At 49.1% G+C, this 20,109-nt stretch overlaps 1 protein-coding gene across 4 annotated transcripts in view; it reads left to right on the top strand.

The window, feature by feature from the left end:
- The first annotated feature begins 4,221 nt into the window (after positions 1–4,221).
- Positions 4,222–20,109, top strand: part of MDGA1 (MAM domain containing glycosylphosphatidylinositol anchor 1) — a 160,873-nt gene continuing 144,985 nt past the window's right edge. For all 4 annotated transcript variants that reach the window (XM_074897020.1, XM_074897021.1, XM_074897019.1 and 1 more), the window contains exon 1: positions 4,222–5,056. In XM_074897020.1, coding sequence (XP_074753121.1) covers positions 4,930–5,056 — 127 coding nt within the window. In that variant the 5' untranslated portion in view covers positions 4,222–4,929. The remainder of the gene's footprint in view (positions 5,057–20,109) is intronic.

The raw sequence follows: 20,109 nt of genomic DNA, 5'->3' as shown, positions 1-20,109 counted from the left end.
CTCGGGTTGGACCCCTGCCCCCGTGCTGTGGTGTTGCAGAGCCTGCCCCAGCTCAGCCTGGCACAGCAGCATCTCAGGAGCAACCCTGTGTGCTCAGCTCCTCGATGCAGACTTGTGCTGCAGTTAGAATTCCCTTGTTTTCCCATCTCCCTGCTAACATCTCTGCTGCAGTGCTAAAGAGTCCTCCAGCTTTCCCCTTCTCAACTCTCACCTCTCTTGCAGCATTTGGAGTCTCCCTGGCTTTGCCTATTGCCCTTAAGATGGCACATTGTGTTCCTTTTCCCTTCTTTCTATTTCTACTCCCTTTTAGTGAGCCATAGCAAGGGAAATGCTGCAGCAAAGCTTCCAGCTGGGCTGTACTCACTTCCATATGTGTGTGTAGGGAGGGAGGGGAGGAAGAGATAAACTTCAGAGATCCTGGAAACATTCTTGGATGTGGTGCTGAGAAGAAAATGAACAGGAAAGAGGTGACAGAAATGTCAGGCCATAAGCTCAAGAGATCACTGGGGCCCAGAGATAGCTGCATCATCCCAGAAAAGAAATAAATGACAGACTGCACCAGACTATAGTATGAAAACATTGACACAAAGAGAATTAATGTTCTTGCAACTGGACCTTGGCCTCACACAGTTCTTCAATCGTTTCTTGCCTGGTGACATTGTGCTATATATGGTTTGCTCGCTTTGAATACCACATCTGTCCCAGAGACTGTCTACCTCTTAACATAGCTGTGAAATATAGGTGATGTAGTATGTATAAATATTTCAAAGAGACAGGACTCATTTTACAAGTGGGGTCTTGAGAAGAGACTGGAGACATTGACTCCCAGCCAGAAAGACGGGACAAATATGTTCTGTGGAACCAGACTGGGGGGAGGAAAGACATCCCTCATCTTTGCTTTTTGACAAGTAGAATCACTACAGGGTATGATTCCCTTATGACAAATAGATTGCTTAGCAAGTGTGCATGGGTGTGCTGGCTTGCTGTCATCCCTTGGATACATCATAGTTATGAATGACTTATTAGGCCTCAACCAATAATTATTAATTACCTTTTTTTAGCAAATGCAGTTACATACTTGGGTCTTGGCAGTACTTTTTTTCCACTTAGAATATCCACGTAGAGATGAAAGCTCTTTCTAATTATTTATTATCCTATTATTTTTTCCTTTAATTCAATGGACTGTTTACAAATAGTCTCTCTTTATGTTTTTTTGCTGTTCCCTAATTGGATGAGTTCAAGAGTACTTTTGGCACAAATAATTTTATTTGCTAAGAGAAAGCTGGGTTGTTTCACATACTTTGGCAGTTTACTTTGAAATTCATTTTTCATAAGAATTTGTGCCAGTGAAACATGAGCACGAGCACTGAATGTTAACACAAAAAAAGGGTGTGAGGCATACATTTTTGGGATTTTTTTTTTAGACTCATTATCTAGATATGTAACTCATACTCGTTCAAACTGAGACACTATTCCATAATCTAATGAGCACTCCTGAAAAAAAAAAAAAAAAAAAAAAGGAAAGGTTACAAAATGCCCCATAAATATCCTTATTTCAAAATTATGAGTAGAAAAAACAAGACCCATGTCTCCATGGTTTTTTTATCACCGTGAAGTTTCCTGGATCTGCAAACATCTCTTCATCTCGTTTCCTTGTGTTGCCTTCAGCCTGCTTCATGCAGATGTGGACAATTTTACTTTGCCTCATCGCTGCCAGCTCCTGCTTCTCCCCAAGCCCTGGCAAAGGGGTTGCTCTGCCTGTCCTCCTACTGCTGGCTGCCTCCTTCTACCTATACGTCCTTTATTAATGTTGCCACCACCCACTGCAGGAAGGATTAAATCCTTCTCAGATAAGGGTTTATTGTGTTAAAAAATAAGCTTGCTCACATCAGGTGCTTTCATAAGTGCCGCGCTCCATGTCGTCATCTTTGGAAAGGACACCTCAGAGTGCAAAGCCCACAGTTTCTTGGCAACTGTTCCCTGAGCTCGGTTATAGGAAAAAAAAAAAAATAAAAAGAAAAAAAATACAAAAGGGGAAAAAAAAATCCCAAACCAAACAAAGCAGTTTTATACTGGCGACATCCTGACAAGTGAGGGAATAGGGTGCAGTGGGAAGCCCGCCTGCTGCACGCGTGGGTGCTGGCCGTGGGGTGAAGGCGCCCTGTTCGGAACGCCACGCTCCTCCTGGTGCACACCATTGCTTTTTTCTCCCGCTGAGCACCGTCTACAATAGGAGTAACTGCCTACTGATCAGCGGCTGTATCTATTAATTGCGTGTTTGTTAGAGCATGACTGAGCAGCCCGCCGGTCTCCGGGCCGTATCTCTCAGTTGGTTTTGTTTTTTTTTCATTTGAAATTACGTTTTTACCCAGGGAGTGACTTGTCCACACGGCGCCTCGGTGCCTGCTGGGCTCCGTCCTTCCCCCCTTCGGGCACAGCACCTCCCGCCAGCTGCCGTGGCGAGCGGACACCGATGCGGAGCCGCGGGGCAGGGCCGGCAGCACCCGTGGGCTGCCCGCAGCCGCCGAGCGCCGTGGGGCCGCCGAGCGCACCCGCGGCCGAGGCGGGAGGCCACGGAGGGACCGGCCCTGGAGAAGAGGCGGAGGGGATCCAGTGTCACCAGGGCCGGGCGCAGCAGCTCGTCGCCGGGAGCCTCGGCGGGGCCAGCGCCGGGCCGGAGCCCGCCGGCTTTGGGGGAGCAGCGCGCCCCGCTCTGAGAGGGCTTTCCAGGGCGCTGGCTCCGCTGGACGGTCTGGGCTCGTTGCTACGGCTCCAAGCCAGGCACAGGGGACTCGCCGGCGCCGGAGCCCCGCGGTGCGAGCGGGTCTAGGCTCCCCCGAAGCAGCGGTTCATCGCCCCAGCCGAGCGCTGGAGGGAAGGCTGCCAAAGCAGCGGCGCTCCCGGCGGTGATGCCCGGGGCGGCGGCGCACCATCTCCCTCCTCCTCCCGGCCGGGGGTCTCGCCCCGGGCGCTGCGCGGCTGGAAATGCCCAGCTCCCCCGCGCCGGGCTTTGCGTACGGGCACCGGCACCGCCCGGGGCCGGCAAGTCTCGCGGGTACCGCCGACCCCTGCAGCCACGCACGGCTGGGGGCCCCCCCGGCCCGCCGCTCCCCGGCAGCATGCACAAGGCAGCCCCGCCAGCCTGCAACGTACCTGGGGAGGCCCCAAAAAACTTTGCTGGTACCAGCCAGCGCTGGCACCAGAGACCTCCCCCCCGCCTCGTCCGGCAACCTGCGCTACCCCCCACCCCGGTTCGCCGCCCGTGCAAGCCAGGAGGCTCCCCCAGCCCCTCGCTGCCCCTGAGCTTTTCGCATCTCAGGTCCCACCCGGGGGAAGCCGACCTTGCCGCGAGTGTCCTGAGGATGGAGGGACCCCAGGCTGACGGCTGATCTCTCCGCCCGAAGCGAGTCCCTTTCCCTCCCCAGCCCTGCGGTGTTGTCTCTAATTGGGCCGGGGCGAGCAGAGGCTCGCGGAATTGGGCAGGAGGCAGGGCTCTTCCGAGCACGGCTGCTTTAATTGGCTCCCCTTTTTTTTTTTTTTTTTTTTTTTTTTTTTTTTTAACCGAAGGGGAATGAAATAGTGACGAGGGGAGGGGAAAAACCTGGAAAGCTAAAGGGGAAAAAAATACGGCGCGCCCGGCAGAGCCGCAGGCAGGGACGGGTGAGGCGGCCCCGGGCTAGCCCTGCCGGTGGGGTGCGGCGCGGCACGGTGCCCCCCCTCCCGGACGCCCCGTCGGGGGTCGACGGAGCGGAGAGACCTGGGGCCGGCTGGGGAGCGGTGACGCTCCCGGCAAATTCTGGTGCTTCAGGAAAAAGCGGTGGGGCAGGGACCTGCCAGGCGGTTTCCAACCGGCGTCTGGCAGGGGTAACCCAACTTTCTCCAGCTTCTTGTCCCTCTGCGGCGGCTCCATTCCAGCTGCAGCCCCGGTTAGTTCCCACCAGGAGCCGCGGCAGCCGTCGGGGAGAGACACGGACCTCTCGGCAGCTGCAAGTCACCTGCGTGGCGGGCGCAGCAGGCAAGCAGCGGAGGCGAAGCACCCGCCCGAGCCCAGCACACAACATCAGGGAAAGTTTTGAAGAGAGAAGGCCCCGGCAGGCTGGGGAGAAGGCGAGGAGAGCCGGGCTGAGCAGCAGGCGGAGCGAGGGTGCGCGGTCTGTCTGCTCCTCTTTTGCTTCTCCCTTCAGACTGGCTGGGGCGATGCAGTGCAGCTGGGGGAGCTCTTGGGAGCCGCTTTAAAAAAAAAAAAAAAAAAAAAAAAAAAAAAAATCCTTCCTGGATTTGATTAATTACAACAATCCCCTCCCCAGAAGATCTGGTAAAGAGAGAGAATCACCTATCCCTCCCTCCGCCTTTCAGCAGCTGGCTCCTGCCCCCCACCCTCGCTTCCCCCCCTTTTTCTCCACCTCCTTCTCCTTCCCCCCGTTTGCTCCTGGGGCTGTGGCCAGAGCCTCGTCGGGAGGAGGGAGGGTGAGGACTCTCCCAAGTTGGCTCCAGTTGGCAGCACTTCGGGCAGCCCCGGACGTCGGGCAGCGCTCGGCAGCTCCCACTGAACAAAGAAATCCCCCTTTCCCGCAGGGGTCGAGGGCAGCGCTGGGTTGGCCCGAGCCCTGCCCCTGCCCGGTGCCCCCGGGCTGGCCTTTCCGCGCACCCCGAGCGCGGGCGCGGCTGCCCCGTTTTCCTGGAGATCCTCGAGCAACCTGGCGAGGGGACGCGAGAAGCGGCGCTTCGCTTTCCTCCCCTCCCTGCCTCCTTCCCTCGCTGTCTCCCTCCTTTCTTTTTTTTTTTTTTTCTTTTTAAATTTTATCCCCAGGCGGCCCCGGTGTGGGGGGGTCCCTTCCTCCGCCCCAGGGGCGCCGGTGCCCGGCGTGGAGCGGGGCGTATGGGGCGGCGTTCCGGGAGGCTTTCGCCTGCTCCTCGCTCCCCCGCCGGATGCTGCCTGGGCTGTTTTGGCTGCTTTTCTTCGCTGGCGATGAAGGCTCTGCCGTGAAGATGGAGATGATCTGTTTTTTATTCCTGTCTCTGGTGCCGGTGTACAGCAGGGGACAAGGGGTTTACGGTAAGAGACGTTGTCGCGGTCGCTGTTTGGGGAGGGGGGGGGGCGAGGGCGCACACGGCGGTGGGATCAAAGTTAAAAAGCACCTGCAGGAGAAAGTAAATGATGCCGGCGAAGCTCGTCGCAGCCCGAACGGCGAGATTTATGCAGCAGTAGGGCTTCCAGCGACTTCGTAATTCCTGTCCGTAACCCCCGGCCGCCGCGGATTTCCGAGCTCGCCGAGCTGGCGCGCAGGGGCTGCCGCGGGGGCACCCAGCGACGCCGGGCCCCGGCCCTGCCTCCCCTCTCCCCCACCCGCCTCGCGTGGGGACGCCACGCTGGTGCCGGCGTGCGAAACGCGGCGGCGCGGCTCCGGGAGCACCCGCGAGTTGCAGTTTCTTTGGGGCAGGGGGAGGGCGGAGGGTCCCTCCCCGCGCTGCCCTTGCGGCTTCGCTGCCTTGCAGGACCCCCGGCGCCGGGAAGCCAGGAGGAGGGCGGCCGCCGCCTCCCCGGGCTCGGTGCCGGGGGCAGCCGAGGGGGGGAGGCTGCTTTTGCACCCTACTCAACTTTGCTGCCGATTTCCTTCTTAAGATCGTGGCGGGGGGGTAGGGGGGGGGGGAGAGCGGGTGGTGGTCTGTGGCAGAGCTGATGTCGAGCTGCTTGATTTTTTTTTTTCCTCTGTTATTATATTTTATTATTATTATTGCAGTTCTGGTGCTTACTTCCCCTCCTTGTTTACAGGCAGTGTGGCAGGTGGCAAGCTGGGGTGTCCCCCTGAGAGGTCTGGCTCCCGCAGCCCCCCCTGAGCTCCCGAGGGCAGGGGGCAGAGGCTGGGGCCGACACCCTGCGCCCCCGGCGAGCACAAGCCCTGGGCTGAGCAAACTGCCGGGATTTACTTCAGCCAGCCGTGCAGCCCCCCTTTCCCTCTCCCAGCCCTCTCTTAATTCTCGTTTTACAAGATCTGCATTTCCAATACACTGGGAAAAAATAAATAAAAGCAACCCACAAGACTTGCCTCTCATAACAAGCCGGCTTTATCTTGGCTTACAACTCAGTTGTGCGTTGCTGTAAAGTCCTTCTGGAAGGCATGCCTCTGCCTCTAACAAGCCAAGCTCTCTGAGCTCTGAAGAGAGACCCCAGTGAGAGAATCCAGCCCCCCCGCTCCCTCTTTTTTTAACAGCACGCAGCCAGTCTCTTGTGTGAGCTCTGGCAAAGATCAGTTCAGTCTCACTGACTATGGGTAAGTCTTTGTAGGTCACTTTTTAATGATGTATTTCTTTAATGGAAACAATTCCTCCTTTCTCCTTGAGGGCTGGGATGTTAATTTGAGTTTGGGTCTGTTTTGTAAAATAAGCTTTTTAAATTGAGGATGTTTAGCTTCCTTTTTTATTTTTTTTCCTTCCCTTTTCTTCCTCCCAGTATATGTGTTTTCTCCCAGTCTGCATGCTCAGAGGAAACCTGTAGGACCCTCTGAAGGCTGGAAAGATGAGGAGTAGAATGAGTTTGTGGTACAGAAACCTGGTCAGGGCAGGTTATTTAATCCTTTAAAACAGGTAATCTGCTAGTGGAACTTCTATTTTGTTTGAGTGTGGTTGCTGCTCAGTAGCTGTCACTTGCTGTAGAATGGCCTCTCTGCTCAGGATCATAGCAAGAGGGACAGACCTTAAAACTGTTTTTGCTTAAATGTGCTTTAGAAGGTTGCCTGTTGTGATTTTTCATCCACTTCAGTGAACTTGCGTTTGATAGAGTTGCTGCTAAATTAGATCTTTGGAATAACTTACTGATGTTTTTGTCTCTTTCTCTCAGAGACTGGAGAAGCTGTGTACAAAAGAAAGCACAGATACAGGCATGCACTAAGATGAAGGCATTCTTTTAAGTCAAAATGGTACACTACTTCTTTCTGTTCTCTTACTTAACTACACAAAGGAGAAATCCAGTCTCTCCCCTCTTCTCCCCTCCCCTACCTCTTCAAACTATCTGTTGAGAGCATCAGTAGCCTTAATATGCAGCTGTCGCTGAGCGCAGCCCAGAGCAGTGTCTCATGGAATCAGCACACCTCAAACTTCTATGGTGACTAACAGTTTTCATATTGTCTTTGCCAATCCTGCCTTCAGTCCACTACCCTGCACTGATTTCATGCCTTGTGCAGCCAGCACTGTTTGTTTGGATGCGAGATTGCTGTTATTGATGGTTCGAGCAGAGCTGGATTGATACTGTTATATTTGCAAGGATAAATAAAGCAGGATTAGAAACTAGTCCCACTGCCTCGTTGCACTTTGGTTTGTCCTAAATGTTAGTCTCTCACCATAGCTTTAAGCTGTACTTGAGTGTTCTGTGTTGTGAATGTCAGTCTCATGTGGCACTTAATGTAGAAATTATGGCAACTCAAGTATCATGTTTCAGATCTGTTTTTCCGCTTTTGAATGTTTATTTATGGCGATGGAGATGGTGAGAGGCATCTATATGGGTCTATAAATACATTTCACTTTAGTAAATCAGCTGAGATTAAATCAGATTAAACTAGATAAAGTATCCATGTGATGTACCCTTTAAATAATACACCCACATGGATGTGCACAAAAGACCTCTGTCTAGGAGAGCAGAGTTGTTGGAGAGGTTTATTGAGATGAATGGTATAAATAAAATGTGTGTAAGGAGGTTTCAGGGAGAGGAGCATTTGCAATGGAGGTGCAATTTAATTAGGAGTCAAGGTGCTTTTAGCCTGCTACCTGAAGAGGCTTGTTATATAAATTGGCATTTGTTGTAATGACTGAAGTGTGTCTGAAGCCCTCTTCTCATTAGCTGATCCCATCCTTTCAGCCTTGTTTGTTGCAATAAGACAAGGCTGGCCTGATACGGAAGGCAGTTCAGCAGACTGCCAAGAGGCAACTTTTTATTAGGCTTTTGTGGTACCCCATTTCCCAAACTAGATGTGTTTTTGAATCGTCAAGATGAGGAGCAAGCTGTAATAGAGCTCTAGGAAATGTCAGAATTTGGCGGGAGGGAGGAAGAGGTAAGGAGAAAGGGGACTCGCCTTTCCAGGCTTGGAGTTATCAACACTTAGAGGCTATACATTAGACTGATAGGGGAGAACAGGGAATGTTTCTGAAGGGAAGAGTATGCCTCTTGCTTCCTAGTCAGCCTTGCAGACTTCAGGACTTGTGTAGCTCCGCTTCAGAGCGTGCACAGGGCTGCTGCTTTGCTTACTCCATGTGCAGTATATAATTAACATTTCTGGGTTGTCTTGCAGCTAGCACTGTCCAGCTGATCAGCAGCAGCCTTTCAGGCTGAATAAAAGAGAGGGATGTTTTGTTGCCTGCCTCTCACAATTCACCTTCAGAAAAGGCATTTCAGGAATGGTCATCGCAGTGTGTGATGAGGGGTACAGCAAGATGATGGAAGGCGAATATAAGGAAGCTTTAGGCTGGGCAGCAGTGAAAGCTGTCTGGTACCGTGATCAGAGGGGCTGGATGGGCTGCAGTGCTTCATGCACTTGAAACTGGTGGGGGTGAAGCACTTCCAATACAGAATAGTCTTGCCCTGGCCTCTGAGGTGGGGAATAAATGACCCAGTAAAGCTCTATCTTTAAAGAGACACCATCACACTGAATCACCCGTGAGATGCCACTGCAGGCAGCCAAAAAATCTAGTGGAAGAATGTTTTCTTGCATCTGCGATGGAGGAGTGTCATGGTAAAACATATCCTGGGTTTAGGCCATAAACATCCACACTTTATTTCATGTACGTGTGACATGATTTGTTTCCTGCTCCTCTTACCTGTAAAGTAGAAACTCTTTTCCTAGAGTTTTCAATGCAGGATGCCTCACACCATCTTGCAACCTCTGTGCGTGCCTGTCTTTTGCTGCCAGTTTCTGGGGGCACAGACACACTTGAACATTAACCTTGAGCTTGGTGACCAGGATCAGTCCCTCTCCCCCGCCTCTGCCTCTAGCTGTTTTGCCAGTGGGATAGGAGTCCAGGCATGGAGCTCTTGAGCTATTTTGCTGTTATCCCAGTGTACCCTGTGCCCTCAGAAATGGGTGAGTAGATTGCTGGATTGCCAGCGGTGGAGCTGGTCCTGTGAGCCACTTTTTGGCTGATCCATTTGGAAAATGCAGTGTATGAGCACAATGTATGAGTGGTTCTTCAAACTATGCGTGCCTGTGCATATATGTATTTTTATGAGTGTGTGTGTATATATACACGCACGTGTGCTTTGTGCTCAGCTGTTTCTTCTTGTCCAGCCCTTAAATCTGTGGTGGGTTAGGCTGTAGCCTGTTGGTTACAGGAATGAGTTTTCTGGTTGGAGGGCTATAGAAACCGTCTCACCAAAGGGCTGGGTCCGTCCAAGATTTGCAAAGTTCTTTAGCAGCTCTTCAAGGTCAAGGCATTAAATCTGTCCAGCCCTGTGCTCTGTTATGCCTTGCTGTTCTCCAGCTGTAGTGTGTCAGATTCACCCTCCTGTGACACTAGAGCCTCTGCTTTTAGGTCAGGTCGGTAGCTTCACACACCAGATAAGCCCTCAATTGGCTTTAATATGCAGTACTAGAAAACTGACATTATCCTCTTGACAGGTTGTTTGCAACTTGCTGGTAGAAGTCAAAATATTTCACTAGAGGTGTCATCAGAAACCACCATCCTATGCTAATTTTTGTGGGAACATGAAGACAGATGTTGAATAATTTGACATGAGCAGCATAGCTTTTAAAATTATCACTGTGTCAGGTTTGCACTGGATTTTTTAAAAATATATATATGTATTTCAGATGAGTTTAAGGGAGAGGGGAGGGAGATCTAGTAATTGGCTCCTGATAAGTGGGTGATGCAGCAGAAGGTGGCCTTGGAGGTTCAGTAGTCGGACAACAATTCAGCAGTGGCAGTAGGGGAGGCGGTGCTGCTGGGGCTGCTGTCCTTATTTTTAAGGAACAAGACTAAGTGTCTTCCGTGCTGGAAACTCGGAGATCTTGTGACACTTTCCATCAACCAGAAGCCCTATTGTTTTGCCTGTGTTTTGACTGGGGTTACTGCTATTCTTCTTGCTTGAATAATGCAGATTCAGGCTTCCAGTCTCTCCCTCCACACGTACTGTGCTTTCTTGGTTCATTAACCGTAGTCTATGCCTAAGAGTCTTGCCTGCCTGGCTACGGCTTGTTATGAGGAGGGCAGAGTTGGGAGGTGGGGAAAAATTGTGTTCTGCCCACTGCCAACGTGCTGGCAAAAGCCACAGAGAGAGATGCATTTCTATTAGTGAAAGACTGCTTGGGGTGGAGGGTGTTTCTTTGTTTGTGGGAATGTTCTGAACCTTCCCTGCAAAAGGTTTCTCTAGCCAGCATAAGGTTGAGTCCACAGGCAACTGGTTTGCCTGTGTAGCTGTGGAGAGACAGTTAACTGATGAGGTTCTCATTAGGGTAGGCGAGATGTTGGTATTTTTTGTGCAGAGGGTTGCTCTGTTGTGTCCTCAGAGGGGGATACATTTTGCTGTGTGGAAGATGAGCCTTCCAGACAAGAGATGGTGGAAAATGTTGGTTTGTTCTCGGAGTTGCTGTAGGTACCCGCATCTGGTAATACAATGTGGGTTTCTTTAGGCTATACCTGGTAGCCTAGGCCTTACGTAGATTGAAACTATCAAGAAAACTTTGAGAGCATTTCTGTTCTCAAGCAGTCAGGGCGAACACACCAAGTGCCCATATCCCCGCCACCCTTTGCCAATCAGCTGCTGGTGTTGCACGGGTTTAAATTCAGAAGGGGAAAATGTGCCAGTCCCCCAGGCTTGTGGAGGAAGGGGGAGGGATATGGCACTGACACTGCACAGCAGAATGCAGATCTGGCAGGGCCTCCAGGATCCACCAGAGCAAATGATGTGCTGCGAAGAAGTGGGAGAGGAGAGTGCGTGTGTTTCGTGTTTCTGTGCCCATGTTTAACTGGTGAGATCTCTACTCTGTTAGGATCCAAAGCACTTGCTTTGAAAGAAAAAAGCTTTCATCTGCCCTTTTTTGGGGGAAGGGGTTGAAGGAACAACAGATGTTTGTTTTTTATAGCCAAGCACTTGCTTAGCGTTTAAAAGAAGAAATTAAATGTGTGATAGCCCATGGAGCTGACGATCAAAAGCGCTGCATTAAAGAGCTAGGAAAGGATCATTAAAGAGCTAGGAAAGGATTTGCAAAGTGGAGCCAGGAAAGGGACGCCCGGGGCGTCGGCTGATCTTGGCTCAACAAAAGTGAAGTCAGGGAAGGGCTGTTACCCGCGGGCTAGCGGGGACGGACTTCTTGGGAGGCTGAGGGTTTTCGTGCCCGGCGTCCGACGTTTCTTGGAACGAAGGTCTTGACTCTGCCCTTGCTTTCCCTCCCGACTTCTGCCCGGGTGCAGCGCGCCGGCTGCGGCCGCTCCTCCTTCCCTCCCGCCTAAGGGAGCTGCCGGCCCTTCACCGCCCTGCCTGCCGGCTGCCCTCCAGCTGCGGCGGGGGGAGGTGGCGCATCTGGGCGGCGGGGCCGTGCCGCTCCGCCGCTGCCCGGCAGAGGGAGGCGTTGCACCGCCCCGGGGTGGGAGTGGGGTGCGCCCCTTCCCCCGGGGAGGGGGTCTGGGGGTGCCGGGACCTGCTCAGGGCAAAGCCCGTGGAAACCGCAGCGCCGCTTTGGGAGCGCCCGGCTCCCGGCGGAAGAGGCGCTGCCCTGGCCTCGGCGCTGCCCTGGCCTCGGCGCTGCCCTGGCCTCGGCGCTGCCCTGGCCTCGGCGCTGCCCTGGCCTCGGCGCTGCCCTGGCCTCGGCGCTGCCCTGGCCTCGGCGCTGCCCTGGCCTCGGCGCTGCCCTGGCCTCGGCGGCCGTCGGGAAAACCCGGCCTGTCCGTCTTCCAGGCATCTTCCCGAAGGTGGGAGCGGGGCCGAAGTTCGCGGGAGTGAAGGCCCGGGACCGAGCTGCTGCTTCCAGGTTTCTGGTGGTGGCTGCTTGCATGCTGCTTTACGTCTCTTTCGTTTGTTTTAGGGGCTGAAGCTCTGTCCCACTGTACCCAAGCAGTTAATTACCTGTTCGTTCTTTTTTCCTTCCTCCTCTCTCTCTTTTGTAATACTCTGGCAGAGTGGGAAAGTCCGTTTCCTGTAAAAGATCACACAGGCCTCTTAAATCCAGAATTAGCTTTTCAATCGTAGTCTCCGTTTCTTTTTTCTTCACATACATGTGTGATTGTGGCTTTGGGATTATTTTTTTTTGTTCACTTGGGGTTTTGTTTGGTTGGGTTTGGTTCTTGGAAGAAAAGGTAGGATTAAAGGAGTTAAAGGAATCTGAACAGATATGAGGAAAGAATAGTTTGTGTTAGAAGGAACCTTTAAAGGTCATCTAGTCCAAACACCCTGCAATGAGCAGGGAAATCTTCAACTACATCAGGTTACCAGAGCCCTGACCAACCTGACTGTGAATGTTCCAGGGATGGGGCATCTGCCACCTCTGGGCAACCTGTTCCAGTGCCTCACCACTCTCACAGTAAAGAATTTATTTATTGTATCTAGTCTAAATCTACCTTTTTCAATTCAAAACCATTATCCCTTGTCCTACCACAACAGGCCCTGCTAAAAAGGTCTGTCCTCATCTTTCTTATTAGCCCCTTTAAGTACTGGAAGGCTGCAATAAGGTCTCTTTGAGCCTTCTCTTCTCCAGGCTGAACAACCCCAACTCTCAGCTTTTCCTCACAGCAGAGGTGTTCCATCACTCTGAGCATTTTTGTTTCCCTCCTCTGGATCTGCTACAGCAGGTCCATGGACAGGACACAGGACTCCAGGTGGGGTCTCATCAGAGTGGAGTAGGGGGGCAGAATTACCTCCTTTGACCTGCTGGCCATGCTGCTTTTGGTGCAGCTGAGGGTATGGTTGGCTTTCTGGGCCATGAGTGCACACTGTTGGCTCATGTCCAACTTTTCATCCACCAGTACCCCCAAGTCCTCAGCTGAGCTGCTCTCAATCCCTTCATCCCCCATCCTGTATTGATACTGAGGGTTGCCCTGACCCAGGTGCAGGACCTTGTACTTGGCCTTGTTGAACCTCATGAGGTTCACAGGGACCCACTTATCAAGCTTGTCCAGATCCCTCTGGACAGCATCCTGTCCCTCAGGCCTGTCAACTGCACCACACAGCCTGGTGTCATATGCAAACTTGCTGAGGGAGCACTTGACCTCACTGTCTGTGTCATTGATGAAGATACTGCTCTGGCAGGAGGAGAAAAGACGCCATGGTGGTGGCTGGCTTTTGGGGTCTCTAATGTGTTCAGGTGGGGGCATAAGTGCTGTGATGGCTCTGTGAGGCAGCAGAGCTGAGGGTGCCAGAGCCGGAGGTGATTGATGCTGGTGCTTTGACTCTTGGGAAAGCATGACTTAGGGTTCCTAGCTTAGTGCAATATTGTCTTCAGAGCGTCATGGCTACAAGGATGCCTTTGAACAGGCCTACAGGGAGCTCTTTGAACCAGTGTGTGTGCCACACTGTATCCCAGGTCAGCTTCAGACTACTAATACCTTAAATTTTCATGCCTAAATGATCTGGTCCATGGCTGGTGAAAGGAGATTCCTGAAGTTGATTAGGGAACTAGAGAGACAGACAGACGAATGCAAGTTATTATTTCTTTAAATTTTCTACTTATTCTTTTAGACTAGGCAATATGGTTACCCCAGTGTATGCTTGTATGACTGTATTCCCAAAATCTACAGAGCGCTGTATGGTCTAGCAATGTTTATGCTCCTCTGAGAAGGATGATCCCTTTGTACGCTTCTGTAAAGCACTCTGTGTTCTTAGTATGGTGCTAGTAATGAACGGCAGCACAGACACAGTTATGTTATTTCAGTGGTCACAAAGAAGGTGGGACAGCTGTGGTGCCAGAGTTGCCTGGTGATTTGGAGTCACCAGCACTGCTCTGAGTGGGTCACTGATCTGTGCTGGGCCGCAGACATCCAGAGAAAGGGTGCAGCAAGGTGTCAAGCAAGGATCTCAAGCAGCTTTTATCTATCTGGCCAGTCTCTTGCCTTCTTGTTGCTCCTTTTGCTCATGCTGCAAATTGCCCGTGGACATGGTGTGGGCTGCTATCCCTTTGCTTTAGCTTTCATAAGGGGGATATCACTGATGTAACTAAAAACCCATCTGGCTGTGATGTGCTGGCCTGTGGCTTCTCTCTGCTGTGAGCTGTGGTGTAGGACAAATGGAGTGCAGATACTTTTGCTGGGTTTGTGTAAATGGAAGTGATGGTAGGGTGAGGATAGCAATTGACAAAGGTGCAATAAGAACGGCAGTTTCTAAAGACAAATTAGCAAATGTCGCCTAAAGAAGAACTGACATAACATTGAAAGCTAAAGTCAAGCTGTGAGAAAGGCTTTAGGATGTCTGCAGGTGGACATTTAATACGAGAATAGCTGCCTACCATTGCTGCTCCTGTTTCAGAAGGAAATGGTCCTTCGCTAATTGTCTTAAATTAAGACAGATTTGGATGGAATCTTGTGCATCTCTATGCTTTTGTGATAAAATAAAAAGGAAGAACAGAGATATGATTTGGACATATGTTTGAGAAACATGGAAAAATGGCTTTTACCAATGCCGTTTTACCTTCTGGTGCTTGTTGCATGCCTTGCATGGTGGAAAAAGGCATTTGTAGATTTAAAGTGAAGAATGACTGTCTCTCACTAAGTTTAATAAATGAATTATTCTGACTTGGATCATCCCTTGAAACAGCAGAAATGTGAGAAATTGAGGCTCACAAAAGTAATTTGAGCAGCAAGAGCCAGCTGGGGATGGGAGACTGAACTCCCCTGCTAGTCAAGCGTATCCAGCTGGGGTGTTAAGAAAACTTAACTGGTCTGGGGCATTTCAATTGCAGTTGTTAGACCCTGAAAATCCCTCTCAGAGTGCACAGGCAGGATTTCTTGTGGGTTTATGTTTTTCCTATCACTGTAATATCTATGAACTCCCACCTTTACAGTGCCTCTGTTGCCTACAGTTATTCCACTCTGCATGTGGGGAAATGAGATGGAGATTAAGTGATCTGCTCGTGGCAGAATGCAGAGTTGAACATCAGCAAAGTTTTAACCATCCTTTTCTCTCTGGCAAAGTGCAGCTGGTATTAACTGCAATCCCTGTAGCTGATAGATCCAAGGTAAATACATCCTTGATAAGAAGGAACAAGCCATTGAAAACAAGCTCTGATCCAGTTATCTCAGCATCATGGATTCTGGATGCCAGAGCAGAGCACAGCTTTTGAAGAAGCAAAAGGAAAATCTGAATATTCCAACACGTTTTGTTATTTTAAGTATGTGCTAAGCCGTATTCCCATTTCTCTTACAAGTATGAAGATAAGAAATCTCTAGTGTTTTGTTTCCTAAATGCTAACGAAGGCCAAAAGGAATTAATGTCAGTGATTTCTGTATTGTGTTTAGTTGTGGGGTTTGTTGGGTTTTTTTTGACAGATATTTTTATTTAATATTTAGAGGAATTAAAATTCACAAGTATGTGTTGGAGGAGGAGATTATCTTGATCAGTCATCGGATAATTGCTGAATAAGAAGATCTTATTATCTCTGGAAATTGGAACTCAGAAGTGGGCAGGGGTGTTGACTGCAGGTTGGGAAGAGCTCCATTTTAAGGTGTAGCAAAACACAGCACCTTCCTATTCCTTGTACCTCTACAAATGAGGAATACTTGAAAGCTGAGTAAGAATACAAGGGCTTTCCAATGCTATGAGAAAGTGGGATTGAGGGAATGTTTTTGCAAACAAATCGATTTAAGATGAATGTACACTATGCCTATGCAAAAGTAGGACTAACTTGTGTGTGCACTCTTCAGCCAGCTTTAAATTAGCTGTTTTGGTTACCGATCACAGTACAGCTGTAACAGCGTGGAGCTCAGCCTGGCCTGTGCTCCAACCATTTACGCAATGCCCTGAGTGGGCTTTGCAATGTGTGCTGAGCCCCCTGGACTCGGGGTCACCTGACAGCAACATACTGCCCTCCACTCCTTGATAAATAAGTTGTGGGCCATCTGCACCAGCTTCATGCTTGGCTTTGGGTTGCAGCACAAACAAATATACTTAACTCCTGGCTGTGCATCTGGGTAAGTGATGACATAAATCCAACTAGCTGGTTTATTGTGGGGTGCACTTGGAAGCTCAAGGGCTGCAGCAGCTTAGCTACTGCAATCCAGTAGTTGCACACTCTAGCAAGACAAATGCCAGGGTATGTTCTTGGTCAGTGGTATCCTTCAAGTCAGCATAGCTTGCAATGCAGGAATGCAAGCTGGCTTAATGCAACTTGCTGTTGTGAAAGAGAGCCTCTAGATAACAGGTCTAGAATTAAACTTTAATTTTGAATTTTGAAAAGCTATTCCTGAATAGCTCCTGTGTAGACAAGCCCTGCATTTAGCTGTGATTAAGTTTCTATATTGTTTTTCAAAATGTGATAGTCAAGCTCCTGAACCATGTAGCTGCATCTGAAGACGTTACCCATAGAAACTAAGCTCCAGCTTTGGTTAAAATAGCACAATAATAGTTTGTTTTCTGGCTGGTCAAATGATAAGCAGCTCAGGACTTTCATCCTTATTCCAGCAGAAAAATGCGATCGACAGTAGAGAATGACTGCTTACTATGATGTGCATGATTAATACCATAAATCTTTCATGTTGGGATGTTGGGTGAAAGGCATGAATATCACCACAACAAATTGAAAGGAGCAGTTTGTTACATATTCGTGGTTGGTAATCAGGCTTGAAACTCTATGTAAAAGGAGAAATTAGCCAAAGTGAATGGTAGTTATCGAAACTAGAAACCACTCCGGCATTTGCTAAGCCTTGGCAAAGATGCCACACTGATTTTTGCAGATCACAATGAGCATATGTACCTACTTGTGTCTGATGGTTATTCCAAGTGGCCAGCAGTAGTGTGTGTGCTATTTGACAAACAGTTCTGCTTCTCAGATTATTATGGAGACATTTCAAAGTATGTTTGCAGCATATGGCTTGCTTAAGGAGATGGTTTTAGATAAGAGACATCCGGTAAAACGCAGTAGATCAGCTGCTTATCACTCAGCTTCAGATGGGTCAGCAGGGCATTTTGTACAGACACTTAAAAGAGCAGTAAAGAAAAATGGGGAGCGAGCCCTGCATCACAGCATTGCAAACTTTCTTTGTGTAGAGCAGCGTGCAGGAAAGCTCCAACAGAGCTAATTCTCAATAAACAGATTTTAATTTAAGAATTGCATTTGATTGTTTCAAAGCAGGTCTAGAGGAAGTAGTAAGTGAGAGGGTGGGGGAAGGAAACCACCGTATGAGCTTTTTGCTTGTTAGGCCTAAATAAAAGCTTCTCAGAAGGAGGAAGCAGGGGAAGGTGCTAAAAAGTACTAGGATCTGTGATATGCTTGGTGAGGTAGACAGGGAAATGAGAAAGAAATGTGTCTAGCTATTGCTAGATTTAAAAAAAAAAAAAAGAGAGAGAAAAGAAATGGATGCTGATTGATGATGTGTAAATTCTAGGAGTGCGAATATTTCTCTCTTTCATTGGCCTCATGATAATACCCATGACGTTGCTGTTGAAAGTGAGGGATTGGAAGAGCAAGTGAGAACTGCTGGCCCTGCCAGGTGGAAGCCTTGCCTGAACAGGATTGCACATCTCTGAGAGGGAAATAGCAGTAATTCCAGGGTCACATAAAAGGCAGCTAGTCTTAGCACCCCTGTTGCAAGAAACGGGAGGATTTAGTGTAGGTTTTTTGGTATATGTACTCCTAAACACTTTTTTTTAAGGTCCTGAATGCTCTGTGAGCATTGCTGTTGTCTGTGGGGAAACAGCTATAGGTAACGCCAAGGCTGGAGCCCAAATCACACGGTGATGTCAAATGGGCGATAGCTTGTAATTAAGGGGTTAATTTGCTCAACTAACTCTTCTGTTTTTTTCCTGTATTTTATTTATCTTTTTTTTCCAATCCAGTTAGTCACTGTAAGTTGTTTTCCAGGCATATTTGGTTGATTGGATTTTTTTTTGATATAAGGTCTTATTTCTTGCATGTGCTTTGTCACACCTGCTTGCCTTGCTGACACAGGTGACTTTTTACTTGTTAGCCCAGAAGGAAGTGATCCAGCTACAGGGGCATGAGCAGGCAGCTGTTGTCTTGGTGCCCAATATCCACCAGCAAAAGCTGCTGGCCAGACTCCGAGTCCAGCCTCTGCTACTGTCTGGCTGAGAGTAATGGGTGTGTTTCTTCAGATCCTCTGGGAGAACAGAAGTTAGAAGTATAGTGGGGGGAAATCTTAGAAGATTTACTTTCCTGGCTACAATTTTTGGCTCTGCTGTGCTACTCCTGTAGATAGCATTTTAATTCTAAGGCAAGGGAGTTAAATCCAGATGAGCTGTTGCTCTGGTTGCTGGCCTGAAATGCTGCACGTAATGTCTTGGATCCTGTGGCTGTCAGTCTTCCTTTATGACTTTTTGTTTAAAGACTTCAGTGTAAGCCAAGTATGTTAAAAAAAAAAAAAAAAAAAGCCTTAAACCAAACAGTAAAAAAAAGGGCAGATCTGTTTGTTTCTCCTGGCCTTCTGCTTGTGCAAATGGAAGGTGGTGCCTTTTGTCTGCCATGGACAGATGTTTTGAAGATGAAGCTGGTGATTTCAGTGAGTTGTATCTGGATGTGAAGGGAGAGGGTATAAACAGGCAACCTCAGTTTTTGTGTGGTGTCCTCTCTTAGTAGTTAACAGGTTTTCATGGACATCTCATTTTTTTTTTTTTTTCTTTCCCCCTTCACCATTAAATTTTGACTCAAGACATTTTTAGTTTTGTGGTAGTTTCCACTTCGATGCATTGATGAGCATCTTTTCATTGATGGCTGGTTTCTGTGGTCACTGAGCTGCTGCCACTCTCTCAGGCACAGTCCCTGAGCTGCCTTTGGCGAGCTGCTGTTGGAGAACCCCGACAGCAGATCTGTCATCAAAGCACAGAAAATCCTTGAGCGTGAACCCTCTTCATAAAGCATGCTTGCTTTGTACAACCAGAGTGCAGTGCCTTGAGACTCCGGCTAGCTAGGTAACGTGCCACCAGAGAGGTCAAGCTCTGTAGTCTCTGTTTTCTGGACCTACCCTCCAAGATGGTTTCTGTAGGGGGATTCCTTGTTTCTCTGGGCTTGAAAAGTGTCTGGGCGCTTTGGTTTCAAAATCCACTACTCCGGAGGACTTGGATTATGCTTGTGATTGTTCCAGAATGGGATAATTCTTATTATAGCTGAACTACGGTTTAACTCTCAACAAGTCATGCCTCTGCTTTCATCAGTCAGTCTGGAACAATGGGAAAAAACAGTCTTTTGTACCCCAAAAGGTTTTGGCTGTTTTCTCCGGTATGTGATGCTACTTGAGTATCTTTTCCTAGACGCTGCAGACCTGTCACTCTTGCGGCTTGCTGTCTTGAAGTGAATTAGAGGCAGCTGGCAAAAGCTGTTTGTGGTTTGTTTTGGTTTGTTTTTTTTCCCATCCTTTGCTTTCTGGCAGGATTGTTGTGTTGGGATAAGAGGAATTCTTTCTTTCCATTGCTTAATTGCATTACAGTGGTGGAAAACTTTTCTTCTGGCCCTTGTCACCTACATTTGTTCCCTAAGTTTTCTGCTGGTCTTAAAGAGTACAGCTAGAAAGATGGGACATAAATAGAGCTAGTGTTCAGGATCTCACTCGGCTTTGGAGATAAGGGCCGGGTGATGTGGAGTCTTTGTTCCATTGTCCCCACCGTCTTCTCCCCTGCCTTCTCTCTTTACTAGATTCCTGTTGTTTCACCTTCAGAATACCTGATGAATTCACTTTGCTTAAAATAATATTTGTTTGAACAATAACAGCTGTATTAAAGGGATACATTATCACTTGGTTTAAATACACACATTGGCTCTGCAAGAGAGGACTTTGTGCATAAAATGAGTATGTCAACAAAATTCTGGAAGAGGTCTGTGACTGAAGAAAGCCCTTTTCCCCTGCTTCCCTGCATGCAAATATCCAAATACAACAGCAATTCCTACCGATGAAGCAGCAGCAAGGGAAAACCAAGTGGCATTGAAATGCTGCCAGCGATACCTTTGTACTGAGTTATAGCACTGAAGG

Source organism: Athene noctua, chromosome 1 (genome assembly GCF_965140245.1).
Source record: "Athene noctua chromosome 1, bAthNoc1.hap1.1, whole genome shotgun sequence".
Classification (NCBI taxonomy): domain Eukaryota; kingdom Metazoa; phylum Chordata; class Aves; order Strigiformes; family Strigidae; genus Athene; species Athene noctua.
This window is presented reverse-complemented; position numbering and strand designations above follow the sequence as displayed.